The sequence below is a fragment of the Crinia signifera genome, chromosome 2 (assembly GCF_055691185.1).
Source record: "Crinia signifera chromosome 2, ASM5569118v1, whole genome shotgun sequence".
NCBI lineage: Eukaryota > Metazoa > Chordata > Amphibia > Anura > Myobatrachidae > Crinia > Crinia signifera.
Genome location: NC_139218.1, coordinates 17,352,312 through 17,377,808, shown reverse-complemented (window position 1 = coordinate 17,377,808; position 25,497 = coordinate 17,352,312). Strand labels below are relative to the sequence as shown.

Here is a 25,497-nt window from a genome sequence, read left to right as displayed (position 1 = left end):
GCATAGCATAAGACCTTTTAGGGGTCCCTGCCACATCATCCATTTTGTCCAGTATTTCACTGAACCTGTTGATCCCCTTTGCAGTATCCTGCATCACCTGAATAAGCGTAGGATCTGCCTGGGTAAGAGGCAAGGAGCCAGACGACTGCTGAGATGATGGCATAGGTCTCTGTGATTCTACCAACACATCACTCTGCCTGTCTAGAAGCTGCACCAAAGCGTTTACTGACCAGCCTAGGGCACTGGCCCACGCAGGTTCACTCTGCTCAGCCCTATGGGGTTTACTGCCCATGGGTCTCACATCAGCGCAAGTAATACATAAGCCCCCCTTGGCCATCTGCTCAGGGACAAACTTTTGTGTGCAAACATTGCACACGCTCAGTGCACTAAGGGCTCCCTCCCCCAAAACCACAGCCTGATGCTCAGACATGATGTAAGTGATAAATGTATATCTATCAGTATACACAGTGCAAACAATGTACAAGCGTTTATACAGAGGCAATGCACCCAGTCACTTAGCTGTCTGTTGGTTTCAACTGCAGGGAAGCGATGCCCAGGAAATCCAAGTCACTCTGCCAGGATCAATTAGCCAGCTCAGCTCCGCTGCAAGCGTTCTGAAAGGCGCCAAAGTCAGAGTGAAGGAAGAGACCAAAAGTCCCTGCTGCTGCGGGGTCCGTGACCTTTTGGCGCCAACCACCCCCAGCCAGCCGCTCCTTAGGTAGGATTTCCTAGTTCCAGTGTCTCCCCCTCGAATGGGGACCACTTGGAACATGCCTGTCACAACGCTGCTGTCCTCTCAATCAGGAGCTCAGCGTGTAAGCTCCGCATAAAATGGCCGCCGCCATCACGGAGCGCCTGTCCCCCATGATCCCCACCTAAACGTGGAGCCGGTTTTAGGATGCTCCGGAGCCCAGGCAGCCTCTTAAAAGAGGCTAAAAGCGCTGCACAGGGAGGCCAGACAGCGTCTCCCCTGTGCACAGTGAGCTGACAGGACGCGATTCTGTCAGCTCCTGCTGCGCCAGCAGTGTGAGGATTCACTATGAGAATCCTCACTCTGTGCCTACCTAGCTTGGGTAAAAGTTAATAAAACAATAAAAATTCCCTAACTACTCTATTTCTTCGGCTGCTCCCGCAGCCCTTTAGAATAGCACCCACTCCAGTGGGCACCTAACACAAACTGAAGAGTCCAGGGATGCAGTAGGGGAGGAGCCTACCCTCTAAAGCTTTAGGATAGGTGCCTGGCTCCTTCGGACCCTCCTACATCCCAGTGTTGAGCTGTGTCACCAGGACCATTGAAAGAGAAAATGGAATTATAAAAAAGCCACTAACTGTGACATGTTCTGTTATTATGTATACATATTACTAAGTAGGACAGTTTACAAGGGCAGTATCTGCATGTCCCATCCATTTACACTCTATACAAGATGGAATATAGTACAGTACAGTGGATATTTTGCAGTTATTGGTACATTTTGGGCTGACAGTACTATCACAGGCATCCAAGTCTCCCTTGCCTCCCCCGCCCCCGATGACACGCTGCTGATTTGCCCCGCCCCCGATGACATTAGCAACCCAGGCCTATTGCTGGGTCGCTGTGGGAACTAAACATTGCAAATGCCAGGCCGCTCCATTTGCGATGTGAAAGGGGCATTACTGACAGTGTTATGGTAGATCCAGCGCCTGAAGGATCAGAGCAAATATTTTTGTTAATTAATATTTTGCGGGTAAGCCGGATTAAAAAAAAAAAAAAACGTGTCCTTTAGGTACGTTACAACCAAAATGGAAGAAAACTAAAATCCCGACTTTCATACAAGAATTTCAGCCCGTTTAAAAGATAAAGTCACCAAAGACGTAACTGAATCCGCCCCATCTATAATATATAAGTGATTCATGTAAAGGCCAATAGCGGCTCCTTATTCCTTCTATTCGTCGTTCTTTAAATATTAAAGGGGCCGGTTCCAGGCGGGAGCACAGGGGAGGACACATCTGTGAGGCTGGTCAGTACATAGCGTTTCTTTCTTTCCTTCCCCCAAAAACCCAAGTTTGTTATTTATGGTTACCATAGCAATGGTATGCCGATGACTTATATAGGAAAGAGCCCAAGACTGCTCACCCTACCTACGTGTAACGAGGGTCTGCTGAGGCCCCACACCTTAAGGCCCCCATACACTAGGGCGATTCTCGTGAAAAGCATCCAAATCGCATGTGATTGACGGCAGGACCGATGCGATGCGCGGTCCTGTGCACATCGCATCGGAGCCTGCGAGTCACACAGCCAAGCCGGGCAGGTATATCGTATCTGAAAGAACCGCATACGATATATCGCAGACAATCCAGCCACCGGTGAAGGTCCGGGTGGGTCCCGGGTCTGCGGGACAATTTTCCACTCGGAGATGTTTATATTACGATTTAAAGTTGAACTTGGATGACATCAGAATTGAAGAATGTATTTGATATCTTCCAAGCAAGAAACAGCGCTGCGCAGTAGGTGGAGCCATATAAAACAGTAATTATAACAAGGTGGTTGAGTGACTTGAATGGACACTACAGCCGTGCTGCTGAGATACACTAAGAATACACCCACTAAGTCCATGTACTGGAAGCGAGTGTAGCCTGAGGATGGTCATTGATGCTTGTTCCCCGGAAATAGTCTTCTCAAAATATGACAGAATAGTAACGATAACGATCGCCCTGAGCCAGAGGGTGCAGGATGGGGGATTGTGAAATACCAGCAGCAGACAGAATGCACAAACCATTCAGATTACATATTATTGGCCACTAGGGTGCGAACTCTGCTACTCTAGGAGTATGGGCTGAACAGAAAAAAAATAGGCCACTCTACTGCTTCCTGGTGGTTACTGTGGGTACAACAAAAATCTGCTGTGCTCTACTGCACTCTAGTGGTCAATAAGGTTATTACACCTGGGTTTATCGAATTATGGGCCTTATTCTGATCGGTGCGGCCCGATCAGAATATGCGGCCGCGACCGTACAGGCGAATCCCCGCCTTCCATACGGATCGCCACCTGCCGTCCGTACGCGGATATGTGGCGATCCGCATGAAATTGGACGGGGATACGCCTCCTCCGTCTTGGGAGCTGCCCCTGCATTCGATGGTCGCCGAACATCGAATGCAGGGCCGCACGCTCCACCAGGTCCCGCAACACAAGACCACACGGACACTTGTCCGTGTGAAATCTTGTATGGGGGCGGGCAGCTGACATCCGGCGATGTCAGATGCCCGCCCCGTACCCACGCGTCACGGCCTCATTACCATGCATACGCCCCGCGTTTGCATGGGAACGCCCATGAAACGGGGGGCGTATGCATAGGGTAATGAGGCTAAGTAGCCCCTCACGCCCCTCTACGCCCCCTGTGCGGCGTATAAAGAATCCGTGCGGCGAAATCGCCTGCACATGCGCAGAGTGACCTCTGCACATGCGCAGACGATCAACATCGGCGGGCCGTCCGCATGCGGGAATATCCGCACCGATCAGAATAAGGGCCTATGTGGGGTGTTTTGTTATAAATGACATTGACAAACCCTCCAGTAATTATAAAAAAAAAAAAAAATTAAATAAAATTCCCACCAATTAATTAATGTACATCACTACTGGTTGATTTTTTTATTCCCGTGTCTTGTCGTCTTTTGTCAGATGCAGGTAGCATCCATATAAGCAAGGGCAGGATCATTTAAGGATTGTACCCGATGCGATTGATTGGGAGTAATAGGAATTTCTACAAAATGTATGACTGGCTATTATCTCACTGCTGATATAACATCATACCTCCCAACATGACCCTCTCCAGGAGGGGCACAATGCTCTATTCCTATCAATGCATCAATGTCGACACCTTTGAAGGTTGACAGGATCATTAGGTTGACACACACATTATGTCGACACGGGGAAGGTCGACATGCATCGGGTCAACTGCTAAAGGTCTACATAGGGTTAGGTCAACAGGGTCATTAGGTCGACCTAGGGTTTTTCACTTTTTTTGTCCCGAATGTCGACACTGTAACGTTGCACCGCTGCGCTCTGCACACTATTTTATTCTCCCTCTATGCCCTGTGGATAGTAGGGCCTGAAATACCGCCTGCTGGCACATTATATTCTAAAATTAGTTTTGTGCCCACAAATTAAAAGGGCAATGATTTCATTAGCCAAATACGGTTAGGAAAAGTATTGCCCTTTAAAATTTTGGGCAAAAACACAGGGCCTGATTCAGGATTAATCGTTCAGGGCCGAATTTGGGCCTGTTTCCGATTCTGTGGATCTATGCATGTGCTGTCCCCCAGTGCAAACGCCTTCAGCGAGTATCACACGCCGAGGCGTTCCCACAGGGAATGCAGATGTGCCGATGCCTGCTCAGGGCGGGAGGCTAAAGTCACACGACGTCAGTGCCCCCGCCCCCTTTTCGCACATCTCTGTTGGAAATAAAAGTCGGTCTAGACCGGTTATGGTCAAACTGTGGCCCTCTAGCTGTTGTGAAACAACAAGTCCCATCATGCCTTGCCACAGATTTTCTATTAGGGTATGCGAAAACTATGGCAAGGCATGCTGGGATGTGTAGTTTCACAACAGCTGGAGGGCCACAGTTTGGACATGCCTGGTCTAGACTGACTTCTATTTGCTAACGGGTAAAAAATATCATCATATGAAGGTGAAAAGCTTTATCCTCTTCCATAAGCCGTTCTAGAAGCACCATGTTGTCAAGTGTTTTTAATGAGAACATCAGTATGTGTTTAACACTGTCAAGAAAAAAATGTATTTTCTCATCCCATTGGCTGCCGAGAGGCAAAATTAATACAATGCGATATTCACATTTCAAACGAAGTGGGGAAAAAAAAAGTTCATATACTTAGAATAGGTCTAATAACCGTTATCCACGTCCATAGCTTAGTCTGCGACTAGGTTATAGTTTAGTAACTATACATCTGTTCCTGCGAGTCCGCTTCCGCAGTTTGCCCAGCTTGCGTCGGGGAAGACGGTGGTTCCTGGTCAGTCTGTACGGAGGAGGGAGGGTCTTCCTCTGTGGGAGGCGGAGTTTCATCAACCGGTACCGCCCTCCACGTCAGAGGTCCTTCGGTTGCAATCTGCCCCCCAAGGGGAGCTATGGAATTCACAAAGGTGGTGAGGTTGATGAAGTGCGCCACCGGGTGTGGGCCGGCGGCCTCCTGCGCCGCGGTGATCGCCAGCTCAGCTGGCCGATTGTGGAGCACGGCACTGCCGCTAACCGCATCAAACGTCACAGTCAGGATGGAGCTGTCCAGCTGCAGCTGCCGGTCAGGAGTACTCAAGTGGCCCACAGTCACCGGCTGCAGACTGGCAAACGGGGCTCCCGCCGTGGTGGTGATTGGGGTCACCGTGATGTTGGTGAGTCCCACAGTGCATGATGGTGCAGGGGTATTCCCGTCACTAATCGTCACGACAACCTGCATGGGGTGACAGAGAAAACAGGACTTATTAACAAATTAATAGGTCAAGTGGCAACACATTTCTAACTCATTCAAGTGTGTTATCATGAGCAAAGTACCAATGTGTCAATGTTCCATAAACTTAGTGATGTCACAGAATTCACGAACCGGTGACATCACTGAGACTTAAGCATGTGATTTCCCATCATGAGCCGGTGTGGTCACTGGTTACTAGTGAATGGATAGGCCGCTCTTTAAACAACTACAGGATCAACAGCGGGTAGGGAAATTAACAAGTGCACCAACGAGGAGACCCGGACCCAGCCTCCTGCACTTCCCTGCCCATCAGAATATATAAGCTGGCAGTGTGCGTCTTCTAGATGCCCTCCATCCTTAGCCCATAGTCCCCATTATACTATGGCTGAGTGAAACTGGTTAAACACGGCCGTTGTGATGTCCTGACCTGCTGAAGTGTCTCCACTGCAGATCCGTCTTCTTCTCCTGTTCCGCTCGTGTATTCCGCCTCTTTGTTGCCATAGTGAGCAAAATCGGAGTCTTCATGAACAACTTCCTCCACCTCCCCATCCTTGTCCTCCTCCAGCTGGAGAGGTTTATTCTGTATCTCTTCATCCTCCTCCACATCCATTGCCGGCTACAGGAGGACACAAAACACCCCAGTTACCTTACTGCGTATGTGTACGATAGGGTGTGGGCTCTACCCCAACAGCCTGATCCTGTATATCTGTGTACAGAAGAGTATCTGGATCTGTATACAAAAGTGCTGCAATGGTTGTTGGATGCAGTGGCAGATCCAGATGGGGTCTGCAGCAGAATTTAACATTGAAATAGGAGAGCCACACCCACTGCCACCAACTGTCATTCCAAACTGACTCACTGGCAGTGGGTGTAGGAAAACACCCCCCCCCCCACCCCCCATCTGAATTTTGTACGGTGCGTGTGGGGTGTAAGGATGTGGGGCACCTGCAGGTGGGGTGATGACAATCTGTACACACACTATGGTGACAATTTGAGAAAGCAGCAGCTGATTGGACAGAATTCCCATCACCTATCACCCACAGGGCCCTGCCTGGAAGCAGGACGGTGCTCGGCCACTAGACGGCGCTTTCAGATTTCACAACTAACCTCGGGGTGCTTGCGCCGCAAGTGCCGGCTCATGGATGCCCGGGTGGAGACCTTTGTCCCGCAGAGTTGGCAGCTCTGTGCCTCCACCTTGTCGTGCGTGAGCTGGACGTGCTTCTGGAGCATGTACTCCGTGACGTACTTCTTGTCGCACACCGAGCAGGTCCACTGCTTCCCCGCTTCATCAGGAGCCAAAACAGAAACACAGAAAAGCGACAGAGCAAATTCAAACCAACACATCCCATACACAGGACAGACGGTCAGCGCGAGGGGGGAAACCGACTACGGAGGAAGAATTACATTTTCTCTACAATTACAAGAAAGTCGTTGTCCTAATAAATCCTTTGTTTCTCGTCACATCTGAGCAGTTGTCCAGTTGTAAAGCTGGGTACACACCTTAAGGTCACTCGTTTTTAAAAAAAAAGATGACAGTTGGTGGTAAACAGTGCACCTGCCGCCTGACCTGGAAAACATGGCCTTTTCTGGTCTTTGAGGACAGATTTTGGGAATTGCAACATGCAGTGATCGGGCGATCACCTGAGATTGGTTGATCGGGCATTTGATTGTATAGTAGAGTTTGCCGCTAAACAGCTTATAACGCTCCTGCAAATTGGTCGGAACGGGACGTGGCATCTTATGAGCAGTTTAATATTTAAGGTGCCTGGCCGGATTTAGAATGTACACAGCTGTCTGTATGGGGTACACATTGATCTGATGATCAAAAACAGATGACTGATTGTTGATGTTTGTTGATCACACGGTACGCATGCGTTTTCCCCGACACTCCCAGAAAAAGGCTGGCTGGCGGTGAGTTGTTTGCACTGACTAGGGTGCACGTGCACTGAACACGCACCAGTCTGCGCGCGTGCTCCCGCACGTTAGGGGTAAGAGCAGATTTCTACCCACTGCCCCAATTTACACATATTAAAGTCTGTTTTCGTAAATGTACTTGGGGTTTTTAAACACCCATCTGAAAGTGAAAGGATTTGGATGAACATTTTTAACTTCATTATTCCATAATATCTTTACAGATAGACCAACTCCCATTGGAGCTGCTCCTGGTGATAGAATCACCAGTCGCTGACGGAAGTGGGCGCGTGTGCACCATTTCATCTGAGCACTCCGCCGCTCCCCCCAATCCCGCCTGTTTCCCTGAAGCGGAGACGGAGAGAGAAACCGCTGCCCGACACCGTGCTGACAGGGACGCGCGTGCGTCTGAGAAGATTGAGCGTCCCATTCAGATGGAGCGCCTGACCGCCAGCTTGTGCCAGCTCAGGGAATTTGGAGCTACCTCAGGCTGGCTGGGAGGCGCTCAATCTGTATATTCAAAATGGGAACGTTATCAGTGTGCTGGCAACCCCCTGTATATAACACAATACATACCGCCTTTATTGGTACTTAGAAATGGAGGAAGGGGGCGTTTTACACCAATTAAATTAAACTGTGCACGCCCGATTCCCACCATGCGCTCCTTGATAAGTTACAGAGTACAAAGCAGATCCACTCCTGCCGGCAAGAAGCAGAAATGGGAAGAGAGGGGGTAGCAGTGCCTAGAAGTTTGGTTTTCTGGTACCCTCCTACCAAAACTGCCCCTAGCACCCTCCGATATTCCCCTTTATACTTCTAGCACCCAGGACCCACTTCCCTCTTTAAAAAAAAAATTTTTTTAAAAAAGGAGCAAATCCCAGAACCACAGAAAAGCGACAACTAACACTAGGCTACAAACAATGGTCCCCGAGCCCCCACCTGCCTCACAGGATGTAAAATAAGGGCGTGGGTTTCACGTCCTGGCACCAGTGCTGTGGGAACACACGTTCCATTTGCTGGTACAAGACGAAGAGGATAGAGAGGAACACTCAGACACACCGAGGCTCTGTGCCGGGGATTATCAAGACCTGTAAGTAACTATGGGTGCAGCCATCATGGGGGTGGCAGGGGGGAAATCAGATAAGATGTATTTACCAGTGTGCACCAGTTTGTGGGTCTCCATCGTGTTCTTCTCGCTGAACGTCTTCCCACACAGCTCGCACATAAAGTCCTTGATACCTGTAGGAACACCCAGAGGAGACTTGGCATGACTGGCATCTGCACAAGGAACACGGGAGGGTAAGGCGATGTAGCCCAATGTTACGGCAAGTCGGCATCAAACTCTTACGATACAAGAAATATGAGGAGGTGCCGGGAGGAGAAGCCAGTAACGTTGGGCGCAGGAGGAGGGATTTACACAGTTACTGGGGTGGCGACAATTTCCCACCGCCCGCTCCTCGCAGCCAATGACACGTTTCCCTCACCTGTGTGCCTCTTGTAGTGCTTCAGCATATTGACCTTCTGCGCAAACTTGCGGTGACACTCGACGCACTCGTACTCTTTGATGCCTTTGTGCAGTTTCATATGGTGACGCAGAGCGTGCTTCGTCTTCATCCCTGAACGAGAAGAGGGTGAGGACGCAGATCACACACAGAGGCTATGTGCAGATCGGTTATTCACTAAGGTGGCATAATAAAAAACCCCTAGGGCTTATGGGTACTTTATTCCTGTTGTACCATCCAATCACACAAACGGCCTGATTCAGCTTGGATCGCATATAATAAGCAGCTCATATGCGATCCTTAAGCAATGCCAAAACCACCCGCTGCCTGCATACCTCCCCTTGCCTGCACAGTGTCCCCCCTGCATGCATACTACCCCCTGCCCACGTACCACCAACCCCCCTGCCTGCATACGGTTTGTTTTACATCATTCAAGTTGGCCAATAGATTGATATAAATCAGCTTTATTTGGTGTAATCCAGCTGATTGGCTGATTTGGCTAGCTACTGTATACACAGCCAGGCAAATCGGATTTGTGGCAGATCAGATTACCCAAAAGCTTATTGGGGAATTTTATGAAATCGGATCAACCAATTATCCCAGAGTCCTGATTACTCGTAGACAACTCCTTTTGGGCCTGGTTCTTAGTTGGAAGCATTGGCTATGCCTAAAAACGCCCCAATCGGTATTACAGGCTCTACAGATGCAGACAGCGGGCGTTCCGGCTCATGGATCTGCACCTGGGGGACACTGTAGCGGCTTTAGTGTGAAGACAGAAACACAACTATGGCAACACCCCCCCCCCCCCCCCCCTCCCCCAAGCTCACTAAGGGTCTGGTCATTCAGAATTCTTGTAGGAAATTCCGTATAGTGCCTGGCCGGACAGAACACAGGACTGTAATACAGAAATAGGCCCTTATGTAAGAGGTTGTGATTTGCTGGTGACCGCACGAGGCAGAACTACCCAGCGTCTAGCTCTCCAAAATCACTCCAGGTTAGCATGCCGCATCCTATACCATAGGGGCCATAGTATTCAGAATTGCCCCTCATACAGGACTAGATCTGTAGGATTCTGTGCCGCGTTCCCATATGGATGGTGTTAGACCAGTAGGCGATGGATGTACCTTTTCCACACTCTGCGCATAAATATTCCCGGATGTTGTCATGGACTCTCATATGTTCTTTTAGCATGTCCTTCCTGGCAAAGGACTTCCCGCACTGCTCACATCCGTGACTCTTCACTCCTGGGGAGGGGGGGGGGGGGAGAGAGGGACAGAGGGGGAGAGTCACCATCGTCATCTGTAATGAACCGGGAGAACTGCATATGGCCGTGTATTCCTTTGCTGCACTTCATATGGTGAACGGTGCATTAGGACGCCATAGTGGGCGGAGCCACCTTAGATCCCACCATATTACGTACACCGCCGGAAACGGGTGTCAGATAACTGCCCGACAGTCTGGATCCTGGCGGTCAGTATACCGACATCAGAATCCTGAGTGTTCAACTGCCCGACAGTCGGGATCCCAACCGACATGGGTTATTGGGGCAGATGTATTAAGCCTGGAGAAGAGATAAACTGGAGATAAAGTGTAGATAAGGTAAAAGGAGATAAAGCACCAGCCAATGAACAGTGTTTAAAAATGACAGTTGGAAGTTGATTGGCTGGTACTTTATCTCCTTTTACCATATCTCCACTTTATCTCCAGTTTATCTCTCCTCCAGGCTTAATACATCTGCCCCATTGTCCCTTGTCGTCAACATTTACCATTTCAGGCAGTGTCAAAATAATGTCAGTGTCGCCAGTGAATGTAGTCATGTCAGCATTCTATCAATGATGACATTCAGAACTTGACCAAATTCTGGTGTCAATGTAATGCACGGTGCTCAATTCTGAATTATTTCCTGGAATAATACAAGGTTCTAATAACGGTTTCATGACGTGCGGTCACTAGTCCCAGCGATACCTAGTACTGAGCGGATACTGCTAGGACTGAGCACTTACTGTGCTGGGGTGATCCTACGTTACCTGAGTGTATGAGTTTGTGCCTCTCCAAGTTTCCGATGCTGTTGAATATCCTGCCACAAACTTCACACGGGTGAATGTACCTGCAGGGAAATATACAAATCCTCTGTTATTCCTAATGCGCCAACACTCACCGATGGTCAGGACTCCCTAGAGGGTAAACCGGGAGAGTCGGAGAGGTTTATGTTCATAGGAGAGAGATGAACGGAAAACAGCAATGAGCCAGACATCGTATAGTGGGACAGATTATATCTATTGACCTGCAGATAGTTCTACAGACACTACTAAATCTCTTATCCATGCACTCATTATATCCCGCATTGATTATTGCAATAGTCTCCTAACTGGTCTTCCCAAGAACACACTCTCACCACTGCAATCCATTCATAATGCTGCTGCTAGGCTGATCTTCCTAGCAAGACGCTCATCGTCTGCTGATCCGCTCTGCCAGTCCCTCCATTGCATGTATCTTACTGTATTCAATATAAAACACTTCTACTCGCATATAAAGCTATTACCCATACTGTACCAGCTTATATCTCCTTACTTATCACAAACTATCTCCCATCTCGACCACTGCGCTGTACACAAGATCTGCGTCTCTCTTCTGCACGGATCACTAGCTCCCATTCACTATCACAGGACTTTCATCAGGCTGCTCCCATCCCATCCCTTCCATGCCCAATAAGACTCTCCGCTAGCCTCCAAACTTTCAAGCTTTCCCTGAAAACTCATCTCTTCAGGCAAGCCTATCATTTATATACCGCACGCATAACCCTCTGAGGCACTTATGTATTATATAGCTTCCCTTCTGGACTTGTAACTTGGTGGGACTGCTATGCTATTACTGGTGCCTGTCCTTGTGTTTCCCTCCTATGTCCCTATAGATTGTAAGCTTGCAGCAGGGCTCTCCTACCTCCAAGTTTGTCTGTTGTTACTCAGTTTGTTTTATCTCTGTTTACAATTGTGAAGTGCAACGGAATCTGCTGCGCTATATAAGGCACTGTAACGGAATCTGCTGCGCTATAGAAGACACTGTAACGGAATCTGCTGCGCTATATAAGACACTGTAACGGAATCTGCTGCGCTATATAAGACATGTCAATGCCTAATTTTTCCCAGCATATAATTTCCATAATTATATTTTTAACCATGCCCATAACATTAATATAGTCAGGGATAAATAATCTTTATCCCATAAGCCAGGAAATATTGCATATCAAGTTACGCATTTTAGCGCATACGCCATGCTTAGTCTCTAAATGTGTGGAATCATATTAGCTGTCAGATGACAGTTATTAGAATTTCATATCAAGTTGCACACACATATTACACAAGTTATAAATTCACATTATAACTTTAAGATACAGTAACAAGGGGCGTGTCTATAGGCTATTGATAGAATGTGATGAATGGTTCCCGGGGAAAGACAAAAGGATTCACCTGAGCCAGTCACAGGATACTGTAAACAAAGGGGTGTGCCAGTGATGAATGGAGCCCACCTAAGTGAGTTTTCTTGGGAAGTAAATGATACAGCTATTTTGACTTGCTTTTGGAACCTTGCCCAGATAAGATGCAGTGCAACAGTCCTGGAGAAGATTGGATAAGATTGGACACATGGCTTTGAGTAATGTATACTTGTAGGACTGATATGAATAGTGTACTAAGACCCACGGTTATGGAACATGGATTATGTTAGAAAGTAGGAGCAGTTAACTTCCATTCTTAGTTATTTTCGGATATTAACATGTGCTTAGGCCCAGAGTATGTTTACATATAGTTATACAAAGAAAGCTTGTGTCTGTGTTTGAGAGTGACCTGTGTGAACAATGATTAGCTAGGATCATTGAGATAAGGCATTGTAATAATATATCATACATAGATCTAATGGTTGAAACGTGCTGTGTTATTAGCCTGTAGTTATGAATCGTGAGTGGAGTATATTGTGGATCAGTAGGATCAATGGGATGTTGCCCCTGGACATATGGAGGTATGTATTGTGTTGGAAGTGTGGTGTTGTGATCTGTTCAGAGAGAATGTGTTTGGCTTGGTAGATTGATTTACAACCATGTATTTGAAAGCATGTGTTTGGCTATGCGTGAGCATGTATGGATACCAGCATCAGTGCTAAATCAAGTGTGTGAATGCTTTGTGTAATATCCAGTTAGAATATCTAGATAAACTGGCGGATAAAACCAACTTATATGTAACAAGTGTTGTTAGCATGTGCTCGGATGGTGTGTGTGTAATGCCATGTGATGTGAGTATGATATAGCAAGGCCATAGATTGTATAGTGCCATTTAGGTGCTCTGCTCAGAGAAGTACATGGTAGCTTAATGATATTCAAATTGTGTATGCTGCAGGTTTAGTGTGTTTGCTGAATGTGCAAGTTATATTCCGGATTGTGAGTGTTGTTTGATGCAGGGTTGCGTTCATCATAGTCTACCACAAAATGGCGGAATGCCATGCGGCAGACCCCAACATGTGCTCTGGCCAAAATGGCCGACAATAAGGTTCCTTTGTGTGTCATGTGGCGGTATCTAAAATGGTGGACACAAAGACTTGGTTAATCTAAAATGGCTGCTGCTTCATAGCCACGCCCCCCCCCAGCACTGTATTCACATACACATTATTTAACACTGAGGTTAATTGTATTTAAGGATGCTGGAGTAAATAATCGTTATTAATTATAATACCTGTATTATTATATTTTGTAATCCATGATACAGTTTCATCTGCTTACATTCATAAATAATATTCATTGATTATAAATCTGGACATTCGCTTATTGGTTGCGTGCGACATAAATAAATTAGATAGACTTTGCATATATAAATAAATGGACTTCCTTAGACACTAACGGAATCTGCTGCGCTATATAAGGCACTGTAACGGAATCTGCTGCGCTATATAAGACACTGTAACGGAATCTGCTGCGCTATATAAGACACTGTAACGGAATCTGCTGCGCTATATAAGACACTGTAACGGAATCTGCTGCGCTATATAAGACACTAACGGAATCTGCTGCGCTATATAAGACACTGTAACGGAATCTGCTGCGCTATATAAGACACTGTAACAGAATCTGCTGCGCTATATAAGACACTGTAACAGAATCTGCTGCGCTATATAAGACACTGTAACAGAATCTGCTGCGCTATATAAGACACTAACGGAATCTGCTGCGCTATATAAGACACTGTAACAGAATCTGCTGCGCTATATAAGACACTGTAACAGAATCTGCTGCGCTATATAAGACACTGTAACGGAATCTGCTGCGCTATATAAGACACTGTAACAGAATCTGCTGCGCTATATAAGACGCTGTAACGGAATCTGCTGCGCTATATAAGAAACTGTAACGGAATCTGCTGCGCTATATAAGAAACTGTAACGGAATTTGCTGCGCTATATAAGAAACTGTAACGGAATCTGCTGCGCTATATAAGACACTGTAACGGAATCTGCTGCGCTATATAAGACACTGTAACGGAATCTGCTGCGCTATATAAGACACTGTAACAGAATCTGCTGCGCTATATAAGAAACTGTAACGGAATTTGCTGCGCTATATAAGAAACTGTAACGGAATCTGCTGCGCTATATAAGACACTGTAACGGAATCTGCTGCGCTATATAAGACACTGTAACAGAATCTGCTGCGCTATATAAGACACTGTAACAGAATCTGCTGCGCTATATAAGACACTGTAACGGAATCTGCTGCGCTATATAAGACACTGTAACAGAATCTGCTGCGCTATATAAGACACTGTAACGGAATCTGCTGCACTATATAAGACGCTGTAACGGAATCTGCTGCGCTATATAAGACACTGTAACGGAATCTGCTGCACTATATAAGACGCTGTAACGGAATCTGCTGCGCTATATAAGACACTGTAACGGAATCTGCTGCGCTATATAAGACACTGTAACGGAATCTGCTGCACTATATAAGACGCTGTAACGGAATCTGCTGCGCTATATAAGACACTGTAACGGAATCTGCTGCGCTATATAAGACACTGTAACGGAATCTGCTGCGTTATATAAGACACTGTAACGGAATCTGCTGCGCTATATAAGACACTAACAAAATCTGCTGCGCTATATAATACACTAACGGAATCTGCTGTGCTATATAAGACACTGTAACGGAATCTACTGCGCTATATAAGACACTGTAAATAAATAAATAAATAAAGACGGATCGGGCAGTGTATTCTACTAATGTCACAACTGAAAGGGGAACATGTACATGCGCCTGCACAGTCGAGCTGTCAATAACCGTCGGCTCCCGGCTTGTCTGTATGGCCAGCTAGTAGATTACAGCGCGGTGTGCCAATATATCTTTAGACATATCGGCCATCAGCTGTGTTGTACAGCTGACGGGATAGGTCTAAGGCTAATGAAGTCACACAGCAGAGTTACACAGGCTGTGCAGAAGAGCAGACCATGCAACAAGACACACACACACACTTACTTCTGCACCTCTGGGTCGGGCAGGTTCTCGCGGTGGATCACCATGTGCGCGTGGTACGTGGCTTTGAGTGCAAAGCGGCGGTGACAGATGCTGCAATCGTAGCCATTCTCTGCATGTACATCCATGATGTGCTTCAGGTATTCCTTCCCCCGGGCAAACGAGATCTGGCACAAGGAGATCCACACAATTATCTGATCATGTATGCGACACGGTAACCGCACATGTGAGGGTAGGGATCAAATGGAGGAATTTACAGTAATTATAACCCAGTTCTCGGTGGACATGGACCATTGTAAAAAGTGAGGAACTGAGAAAACAAAAACGTGAGGAGGGAAGAGTCAAGTCCTAGGATTTGGGACAAGGCCAATCAAGGAACCCAGGGTTATACCTTTAGGTCTGCAATTCCATCATGTTCCAGACACCACCAGGATCTCAAGATCATTGGACCTGGCCTTTTCTAGGAGATCGAGACCATGGATAGTATCAATACCAGGAAGCTGTAATACAGCTGACCAGGATCAATGGGAAGATAAAAAGGGAGAGAAATCCCAGACTACAGAACTGGAAAACATTTCCCCTGAAGGCAAAAAGAAAGTACATCCGATACCTTCGGGCAAATCCTAGATACCAGATGAGAGACTCTCTCACGGTCCTCTGCCACTATTACAGACTGTATTATGATTCAGCCGGTACACGTGACTAGCACCGGCAATAGACTGGGCACGGCCATTCAGTTTAGCATTAACGCCCCTTCCCAGGCTGATGTTGGGAAAAAAAGATCCAGGCAGACCATGTGATACACGGAGCTTCTCTACAGTAGCAACCACCAGAACCGAGAGTTTGTTGACCCCAAATTTGCCACCAATGTCCTTGGTAGACATGTTGCCCCAGCAGAGAAGCACAGGCAGAATAACAACAAACAAATTGCCTGAGGCAACAGGGACCCCAAAAGAAAACCAATGAGAAAGCAGAAAGCCTGAAGAAGGGTGGACTATGTGAAGAGTATCTAGCTCGTCCCGGGTCTGCATGCCTATGTGGATGCATGTTTGTTTGGGAGGGGGGTGAGGCAACTATGCTGCTGCCGGCTGGTCACAGGGAAGAAAGAGAAGGAATATTCAGTGACTGATCCTCCTACCAGCAAGCCCAGACTAAGGGAGGGGCACCTGAATCAATACCCCAACAGTCTCTCAGTGCCGGCAATGGCCAGTGGCAGTCATACACCAGGGCTACTCTTCCCACAGAGGTTTCCTATTGCGGTGAATAGTATTATGGGTCATCATAAAAGGTGAAAGCCCAAATATACGCGTATAACTCATCAGTGTCTTGTAATATCCATATAATATACAGAAAGGAACAATATAAAGCAGTAACAGCCATGTTGTCCTTCCTACCTGGCACCTCTTACAGCTGTACTTGTGGGGCTCAGAGTTGGCACTGCCATCCGAGTTGTCGTCATTCTCCTCAGAAGAGATGCCGATCTTCCCTATGAATTCCTCCCGCTGCTGGTCACTCATCAAGGCGATGTCCTAAACACACCAACCTCGTTATAATGTCTGCCCGGTGTGAGCTGCAAGCACCAGGGAGAGAGCACCAGGCGGAAGGGATTACCTTGAAGTGGATGTGGATGTGATCTCGCAGAACGTCCACCCGGAAGAATTTCCGCCCGCATATTTCACAGGTGTATTTCTTGTCTCCGTGCGTGAGCAGGTGCTTGTTCATGTTACTGCGGCAGGAGAACATCTGTAGGTAGAGGAGTTGGGGGAGGAGAGAGTTAGGCTGCAGGGCAGGAGGATTAAAATAAAGAGGCGGGGCCGTGGGAGGTTATGGTCAGGCTGCAGGGCAGGAGGGTCAGGCTAAGTATTTGGGTGGGGGAGGCTAGAGAGAGGCTACAGGCTGAAGGGTAAGGGCAAGAATGCCGGGAAAGGGTTGGGGTTGGTTAGGGATAGGCGTTGGACAGGAGGGTTAGGCTAAGGTTGCAGGAGTGGGAGGTGGTCAAATGTGAGTACTCCTGAGGAGCTGCCGAGGAAGGTCAAGGGAAATTGGGTCCGACTTGTCTGAACCACAAGTCAGATAAGTTTTTGGGGCCTTCATGGTGAGGATTCACGCAGGATAGTGTAAGGCTGTCGGGATTAGGGTTAGGCTTCGGGCAGGTGGGTTAGTTGAAGGCCCTACCTAGAGGGTTATGGGTAGGATTAGAGTTATGGGAGAAGTACTCCCAGGAATACTGGAGGATCAGAGGTCTGACCAGGAAGTGATGGTCACATGACCAACGGGACTTTAAAAGCTGCACTGGAGCACTGCAGCGGCCAAGAGCAGGTAGCAGGTCCACCAGGGACCATTAAGACTAACGGTCTGATGAAATAACGGGTCGTTCATTTCATCATTGTCTACATGATGATTGCCGACATGGTCAATGTTGACAATCTCAAGTCAACATTTCATAGGACACCCCTCTGTTTCTATCTGCGGTAACCGATTACATATGTGCACCTTGCATCATGCCTCTTGCATGTTTTGTAGGATATTGGTCACATGCACTTCGGTATAAAGAGATGTCATTGTGATGACGACTAATGACGGAGGAACCAGTGCCAATATAACACGAACGACTCACCTTCCCACAGACAGGACAGGCAGATGGCTCCTTCTTGTACTTGATAGAATTCTGTGTGGCCTGCTGGATGGACTCCCGTTTTACTCGTCTTACTCCTGTAGGTGGCGCCATCACATATAAACATGGATAATGCAATTTTAGTTTTTGTTTCTCAGGCGTTTAACAAATAAATATATATTTTTAAATAAATCTTTTGGAGGGGGTCACTGAGGTTGGTTACTGGACACTACGCAATGGGGCAACAGCAGCTAGAATACAGTTAGCAGGAGACTGGACGCAGCTCCACTATGGAAAGGGATACAACATAGTAGTCTATTTTATGGGACTTTCGTATTTTCCGTGAGGGTGTTACCGAGTCTGTATACAGACCTCACGTGGTCGGGATGCGGTCAGTTGGTCTACAGCATTATGGTAAACAGTCATTAGGTCGACTCCATTAGGTTGACATGGTAAAAGGTCGACAGAGGTCTAGGTCGACAGGTCATTAGTTCGACAGGTCATTAGTTCGACGTGGGATTTTTCACTGTTTTTTGAGCTGACGTGCCGACAGGCGGTATTTCATGCCCTACCATTCACTAGGGCGTGTTGGGAGAATAAAATAGTGCCGACGCATTGCGAGTGCAGCGAGGGGATGCGGTGCACTTTAAACTGTGTTGACATTCAGGTAAAAAAAACAGTGAAAAACCCCATGTCGACTTTTTCACTGTCGACCTAGACATTGTCAAACTAATGACCTTTCGACCTAGAACCATGTCGACATTTTCCCATGTCGACCTAACGACTGTCGACCATCATGATCCCAACCCACGTGGTCATAGGCTGCCTCAGAGAGCCCTCCTCCTCGGTCCAAGGACTAGGGCAGTGAATGTAGCAGTGAGATTATAGACTTGCCAGCGCACATGGGTGGGAATGTACACCCTTTCCGTGCTTCTCACTACTAGACACGTGGAATAGAGCTCCCCTACAACCAGTTCCAGTAAGAACACCTGCAGGAGAGCATGAGGACTACTGCACCTTCCAGGTGTCTGCGTTGATGCTCCAACATGACGTCTCTCCTGTAGAACAGCTTATTACAGATCTCACATGCAAACTTCTTCTCCCCGTGTTTTTTCTTGTGCTTCGACAGGTTGCTGTTGGTGGAGAAGAATCTGTAGCACATCTCGCACTGGAATGACTTGTCATCTGTCAGAGAGAGGAAGACTATGGTCAAGTCAGGGAGACAATGACACAAGACTGCTCACAGCAGTACAGAGTACACCAGGAGTCTTCTGACCTATGATCCTTTTCTCTGGAGGAAGAGTAACCAGCTCCGGGCAACGGTACAGCCTCCCCTTTCTAAAAATATAATGCTCCGGTCTCCTGGATTTCTGATCAATCTTTAGTCCCATTTATAGCTTAAATGAACCAGATTGATGGGACTTTGGCAAGGTCTTAATTATATACGGCAATTAAAAGTACATGTAGTGGGATGAGACTGCTCCACACTCTGCAAGTGAGGAACAGGTCTGCCCTTGCTAGAAGGCCTCTTATAGGCCGATGCACAATCCATAGGATTGCATCCTACTATGTCAGTAAGGAATGGTGACATCACTGAAAGGTGAGGCACCCACATTATGTGCCTCTGTATCTGATGAGCTACTTCGTTTCCACTTACTTCATAGACTGCAATCTAATGAGTGTTGCTTCAGTCTACCCACTGGCTCTCTCTAACCTGAGTAGTTAACTTTATAAACAGAGTCCCTACAATAAAATAGTGGCCAGTCATACACACATTGCTTAGTGATGTCCACAGGGTCACATGACAAGGAAGGTCACATGACGCAGCTCCCACCTGTTCTGCAGTTGTGAAACTCCAGGAAGGCCTCCACCCGAAACGCCTTCTCGCACGTGGCACAGCAGTATCTGTAGTCGGCATCAACCTGGGGGGGTTACAGGGGGAGGGGCGTAAATTAATTGCTCATCTTGTATATAGTGTTTGTTTTCTCATTTGTGATTATTGCACAAGGCATGGCACCTCTTATATTAATTATGCAAGACATAGGATGGCAGACTGGCACGGAATTCTGCCTTATAATTGGACTTTCCAATGGACAATCACAGGTGACATCACAAGAATAGCTCCATGGAGCAAAAGAATATACAGATGGAGCCTTCTTCAACTAGCCATCTCTGGATAGCCTTGGTGAGCCATGGCTCACCAAGGCCTATTGTTCTCAGCTGCAATACAATTCCTAGAACAATACAGTAGGGGATTAGCACAGGATTAAGTCTGACAGCTCTGGCTCACATAATCCTATTAAAGGGCTAGATGAGGATGGCTCTATCTGTAAGTGCACTCTGGCAGTGAGGAGGGCCCAATAATTACCTGGCCAGACCCGGCTCACCTCGTTCCGGCTGTGCTTGTAGGAAACGTGCTGCTTCAGGCTCTCTTTACGGCTGAACAGTTTAGAACATTCTTCACATTTAAAGAGCTTGTCGCCTAGGAGAGAAGAGCAACAGTGCCCCCTACGGGTCATCAGCAGAACTAGCTACGCAAAAAGCAACAGCAATTGTCGCCATATATGATGTTTATTAGGGAGTAAACCACCAGTTGCCTAAGATAAGGCCTAATAATTAATGTTTACATTAAAGACTGGCGCCCAACATATATACTGCAGATGATCAGACTCGCAGCCTCCCTCTCTCCCGGCCCAGAGCCCACCAAAAAGCACGATGCCGGGGTGCACTCCTGACTGCTGAGACAGGGCTACTCGGCATGAGAGAACTCTGCTCAGCCTGGTCTTTGTAGTCCCCCCATCTATAACTCCAAAAGCAAATTAGAAAGCCGGCATAGTACCCGTCTTACCGTGGGATCGGACGTGGCGGCTCAGGTTGCTGCTGTTTCGGAACACCTTGCTGCAGATGTTGCACTGGAAGATGCGCTTGTGGTCTCCGTGCTGCCGCACAAACTTCCTCCGCATGTTGTGCCGGGCTCCGGACAGGAGCATGTTCCGCTTTATGCTGTTGCTGCCCTGGTTGAAGGAGAACCTGCGGGAGACATAGCGGTCATCAGGACAACAGGGCGCGCGTGGGGTAAGTATAAACGATGCGACTTGTGGGAGCTAGGCCACGCCCATTTTTTACTTGTATTTTTTGGCATGGTATCAGCTCTTTGTCTTCCCGTAACACATTTTTTTGGCTCATTGCCTCTGATTGGTTGGCCCCCCAGGGACTAGAGCAGTGTGTTTATTTAGCACACATATAAAGGCCCTCATCCTGATCTGATCTGTGAGCCCCCCGCAGTGGTATCCCCTCGCATGTGCCCGCAGCTGGAAAAATCATCCGATGGTCGCCGACCATCGAACGATTTCTCCAGGGCTCGCACAGTGGAGACCGACTTATATTTGACAGGGCGGGCGTCACATCAGTCTCCTGCCCCCTGGCACACATTGGCATGCACTTATACCCATGGGAACACTCAGCGTTTTCATGGGGACGTCCATGAAACGCTGGGGGCGTTCCCAAGGACGACACCTGACTCCACCACCACACGTCCCCGGGCCGCAACGCTCCGTGCGAACGGCTCGCCGACTATGCAAGTCGCCGAACCGTTCACCCAGGGACCCTGCACATGCGCATAAACCATTATGCACAGTAGAAAAACATCGACCCCCCCCCCCGTGAGAACACGCGGGGGACCGAAGAAACCAGAATCAGGGCTAAAAGCTCAGATCGCAGTAATTTGGAACACCTATTCGGGTTCAAATAGTTTGCACCTGTAACAAGCGTATGGATTTCCATGTTGCAACATCGGTTTTTCACCTCGGCCTTTGTAGCAGCCGGAACATTTACCAACAACAGCAAAAAGGAGCGCACAGGAAGCCAGAAGGATAAAGTGCTGCATTTCCCAGACGCAGCATGAGCGCCTATACTGACCAATAAATAACATTAGCCCAATGAATAAAGTTGCCCTATAGTGGAACCCCCCCCCCCCCCCATTATAACCTCGGCCTTGCTACAAGGGCGGCTTACTTGGAGACCGGCGTAATATTACTGCTGGGCAGTTTTCCCAACATCAATTCCATGAACTTGTCGTCTGAGTCGTGAGGCAGAGGGACATCGTCAGGGGGGATTTCTGTGATGATCTCAGCCACGCGGTCCGAGGAGAAGACGGGACTGTATAAAATAGGGTGGTGCACTGGAAGAGGGGTCAGAGGATTAGCCTACAGGAGTCACAGGCACATTATACATCACATTTACCGGCAGTTCCTGGCTATGCCCAATGTGGATCACAGCAGACTCCCATCCTAACTGGCTGCTTGGTCATACATGGAGATAAAGGGACAGATTCATTCCTGAATGCACCGGCGAGAATTCGCAGCGGCCGGCGTTGAGTTAAGCCACCGCTAGAGTGAAATCCCACCTTGCGAATCAACACACAAGATGTAGCCGTACACATCCATTCGCAGCCAGGGGAAAACGTCCAAAACTAATTGTAACCGGATATCCGGCTGGAGCGGACGTCACACACCCTCCCCTAAAACGCTCGGACACGCCTAGCGGTGTCCGGACATTCCCAGCATTTCCTAGGCACGCCTGCGGGTTTTTTTAACACTCCCAAAAAACAGCCGGTTCCCACCCCCAGACGCCTGCTTCATTTCAATCACCTTGCGAACGGCGTATAGAAATAGTTCAGCGCAGGATGACCTTGCGCATGCGAACGGCGAACAGAAAGCCTGCGCAGTGTATCGATTATCAGTCTCCATGTCAATTTGCGTTCATCTCGTGGCAGTCGGGTGGTAACTACGAGACCAATGATCCGAAGCAAAAGGTCCGAACTCTACAGTCATTTCTATCAAAGAATTAATCTCCAGAAATGTTGCGTCAACAGAGGGGGATCCTTGACAACTTTATGCTGACAACCTGTGTGTGGGGGGAAATCAGCTGGTTGGGACTGTTGGACGCCTCCGGTAACATTCTTAATCTCCACCAAAAACTGTTCTGTCTGACCAGCCCATTTAGATTTAGATCTACAATAATCTAGATTTAGATCTACAATAATTAATAGTAATCATTTTATTTATATAGAGCTCTTTCTCCAGTAGAACTCAAGGCGCTTAACGGATAGAATGAATGTAATACAGTACAGGAACAATGAAGTACAGAAAAGCTTTTCATAAACAATACTTAAGGGAATTACGGAAATGCTTGAGTAAACAGGAAAGTCTTGAGTGTTTTGAAGGATTCTAGAGTGCGGGCCTCTCGAACTGTGCGGGGAAGTGAGGCTAAAAGCTCGACCCCCGCAGATGAATTATGGTATATCCTAGGGACTAGCAGCCTATAAAGCATTGCACATACACGGTCCTCTATGCTGCACAGTTTGTTTCCTCACCTGGGGGGCTGTCATCCTCCACAATCACTAAGGGAATATCTCCCTTCACAGCTTTCGATTTGCGTCCTCTCCTCGGCTTCTTCTTCAGCTCCATTATAGGAGTGGAGGTGCTGCAGACCACCGCCTGCTCAGTGACGGCACTGCCGCCATCGCCCTCAGCGTACGCGGGGTCAGAGGGGGAGATCCCTTTCGCTTGTTCCAGGTGACTTAGCAAGTGTTCTAAGGGTGTATGACAACAGCACAGTCACAAACGCTTCATAATGAGCACAATTTACACAAAGGGGACGATTCGGAATCACACGTAGTCACCCAAATTCAGCCCCTGTCCCAATGGTTGGGGTTTGCGTATGCGCATTTTTGCAGATCCTGACTGCGAACGGCTGTGGCGACTTACTCACTCGCCGGGCCGTTTGCAGCAGGAAGGGAGGGACGGGGATAACTACCAGTCAATCAGCTCCTAACTGCCATTTTTCAAACACAGTCTGTACCAAGGCAGTAATCTTAGTACATAGACACCAATATGCAGGAAACACATTTTAAAACTCATTGCATAAAAAAAAAAAAAAAACGGTGGTCCAGCCAGTCAAAACCTAACTGTCATGCATGTGATAAATTACAGTTGGGAGCTGATTGGGCAGAGCACCATTTATCATATGCAACAAGTTTTAAACCTAGTTTCCTATGATGAAAGTCGTGGGTAAATCAGCCACAGACATTCCTAAAGGTTTAGTCATGTGATACCACTCCACCAATCATAATCCAGCCATTGTCATCATTGGACTGAGCTGCTGAAACCTTACTCCTGGTGTGTACCTGTGAGCAGGTTGGGTTCTATGAACGTCGTGTTACACACTTTGCACGCCCACTCGCAGGTTTCCACGTGAATGATGTCACTGTTCTCCTGGCACGTGACTGAAATAATACATAGATAGAAGTCAGTATATGGAGAGGAGGTGGCTAGTGGACCTGGAACCCTAATAACAGGTAGTTATTCCCTAAGCATGCTGGGAGCCTGTAACACCGGCAGCGGAGCAGCCATGTTCTCCTGTACACCGCACAGAGAACACAATCCCTCTGTTTCAGGCCCAGACAAACTGTGGCACTCTATAGGTTGAGAAACCACACATCCCAGCATGCATTGCCTTAGTTTTAGCATTTCCTAATAGCAAAACTGTGGCAAGGCATGATGGGACTTGTAGTTTGGCAACAGCTGTGGCCATGCCTGCTCTATTTGTAGCGGGTTTATTAATTAGAATAATAAATGATTGGGGGAATGGGGGAAGTACACCATAGCTATTGCCCTGCATTATATTACATGCCACGTTTGATGGATATCAGGGCCTATAGCATTGCAGATATAGCTGTGCCCAGCTGCAGAAACAGCGTATTTAATTACATTATAGACAAGTCCCATCTGCACCATTATATCTAGTAGCACAATGAAGAGGTCTAAAGGCCCCCATACACTATGCGATTTTGGGACGATTTCATCCGATTTTGGCACTTTGTGCCGATAATCGGATGAAATCGGCCCAAAATCCTAGGTATGTGACATTTGATCCGATCTGATGCGCGGTCCCGTGCGCATCGGACCGGATCAGGGAGGTCGGACGGTCTGTACATACGATCACGTCCGACCTCCATGTATGCATATGCCTGCCACCTGACAGGCATATGCATACAGACACCGGGGGAGTAGTGGGGGCGGCCAGCGGCAGCGGTGGTGGGGGCGGCCAGCGGCAGCGGGGGTGGGGGCGGCCAGCGTGTGCGGTGAGCGCAGTGTACTTACACATAGCAGCAGCGGCGGGGACGGGACGCGCAGTGGCGGCTATTATATTTTTAAAATACTTGTCAAATGACCGGCCGCTCTCTGATTGGCCGGAGAGCTCTCAGCCAATCAGAGAGCGGCCGGTCATTTGACAAGTATTTTAAAAATATAATAGCCGCCACTGCGCGTCCCGTCCCCGCCGCTGCTGCTATGTGTAAGTACACTGCGCTCACCGCAAACGCCGCCCGCTGCCGCTGACCGCCCCCACCACCGCTGCTCGTCCCCACTACTGCCGCTGGCCGCCCCCACCACCGCTGCCGCTGGCCGCCCCCCACTACTGTCGCTGCCCGCCCCCACTA

The 25,497-nt window shown here is 48.0% G+C and overlaps 1 protein-coding gene across 3 annotated transcripts in view; it reads right to left on the bottom strand.

Moving 5' to 3' along the window:
- Positions 1–4,709: 4,709 nt before the first annotated feature.
- The window catches only part of PRDM15 (PR/SET domain 15), a 38,425-nt gene continuing 17,637 nt past the window's right edge, over positions 4,710–25,497 (bottom strand). For 2 of the 3 annotated variants that reach the window (XM_083171653.1, XM_083171651.1), the window contains exons 7-24: positions 24,184–24,282; positions 23,371–23,589; positions 22,011–22,176; positions 20,845–21,026; positions 20,384–20,478; positions 19,831–19,918; positions 19,014–19,181; positions 18,000–18,094; positions 16,994–17,125; positions 16,777–16,911; positions 15,386–15,549; positions 10,896–10,975; positions 9,993–10,112; positions 8,851–8,982; positions 8,524–8,605; positions 6,563–6,743; positions 5,883–6,071; positions 4,710–5,437 (exon numbers count right to left, since the gene is read on the bottom strand). In XM_083171653.1, the coding sequence (XP_083027779.1) occupies positions 4,925–5,437; positions 5,883–6,071; positions 6,563–6,743; positions 8,524–8,605; positions 8,851–8,982; positions 9,993–10,112; positions 10,896–10,975; positions 15,386–15,549; positions 16,777–16,911; positions 16,994–17,125; positions 18,000–18,094; positions 19,014–19,181; positions 19,831–19,918; positions 20,384–20,478; positions 20,845–21,026; positions 22,011–22,176; positions 23,371–23,589; positions 24,184–24,282 (2,840 nt within the window). In that variant the 3' untranslated portion in view covers positions 4,710–4,924. Of the gene's footprint in view, positions 5,438–5,882; positions 6,072–6,562; positions 6,744–8,521; positions 8,606–8,850; positions 8,983–9,992; positions 10,113–10,895; positions 10,976–15,385; positions 15,550–16,776; positions 16,912–16,993; positions 17,126–17,999; positions 18,095–19,013; positions 19,182–19,830; positions 19,919–20,383; positions 20,479–20,844; positions 21,027–22,010; positions 22,177–23,370; positions 23,590–24,183; positions 24,283–25,497 lie in introns of all 3 variants that reach the window. The other variant, XM_083171652.1, reaches the window with a different exon arrangement.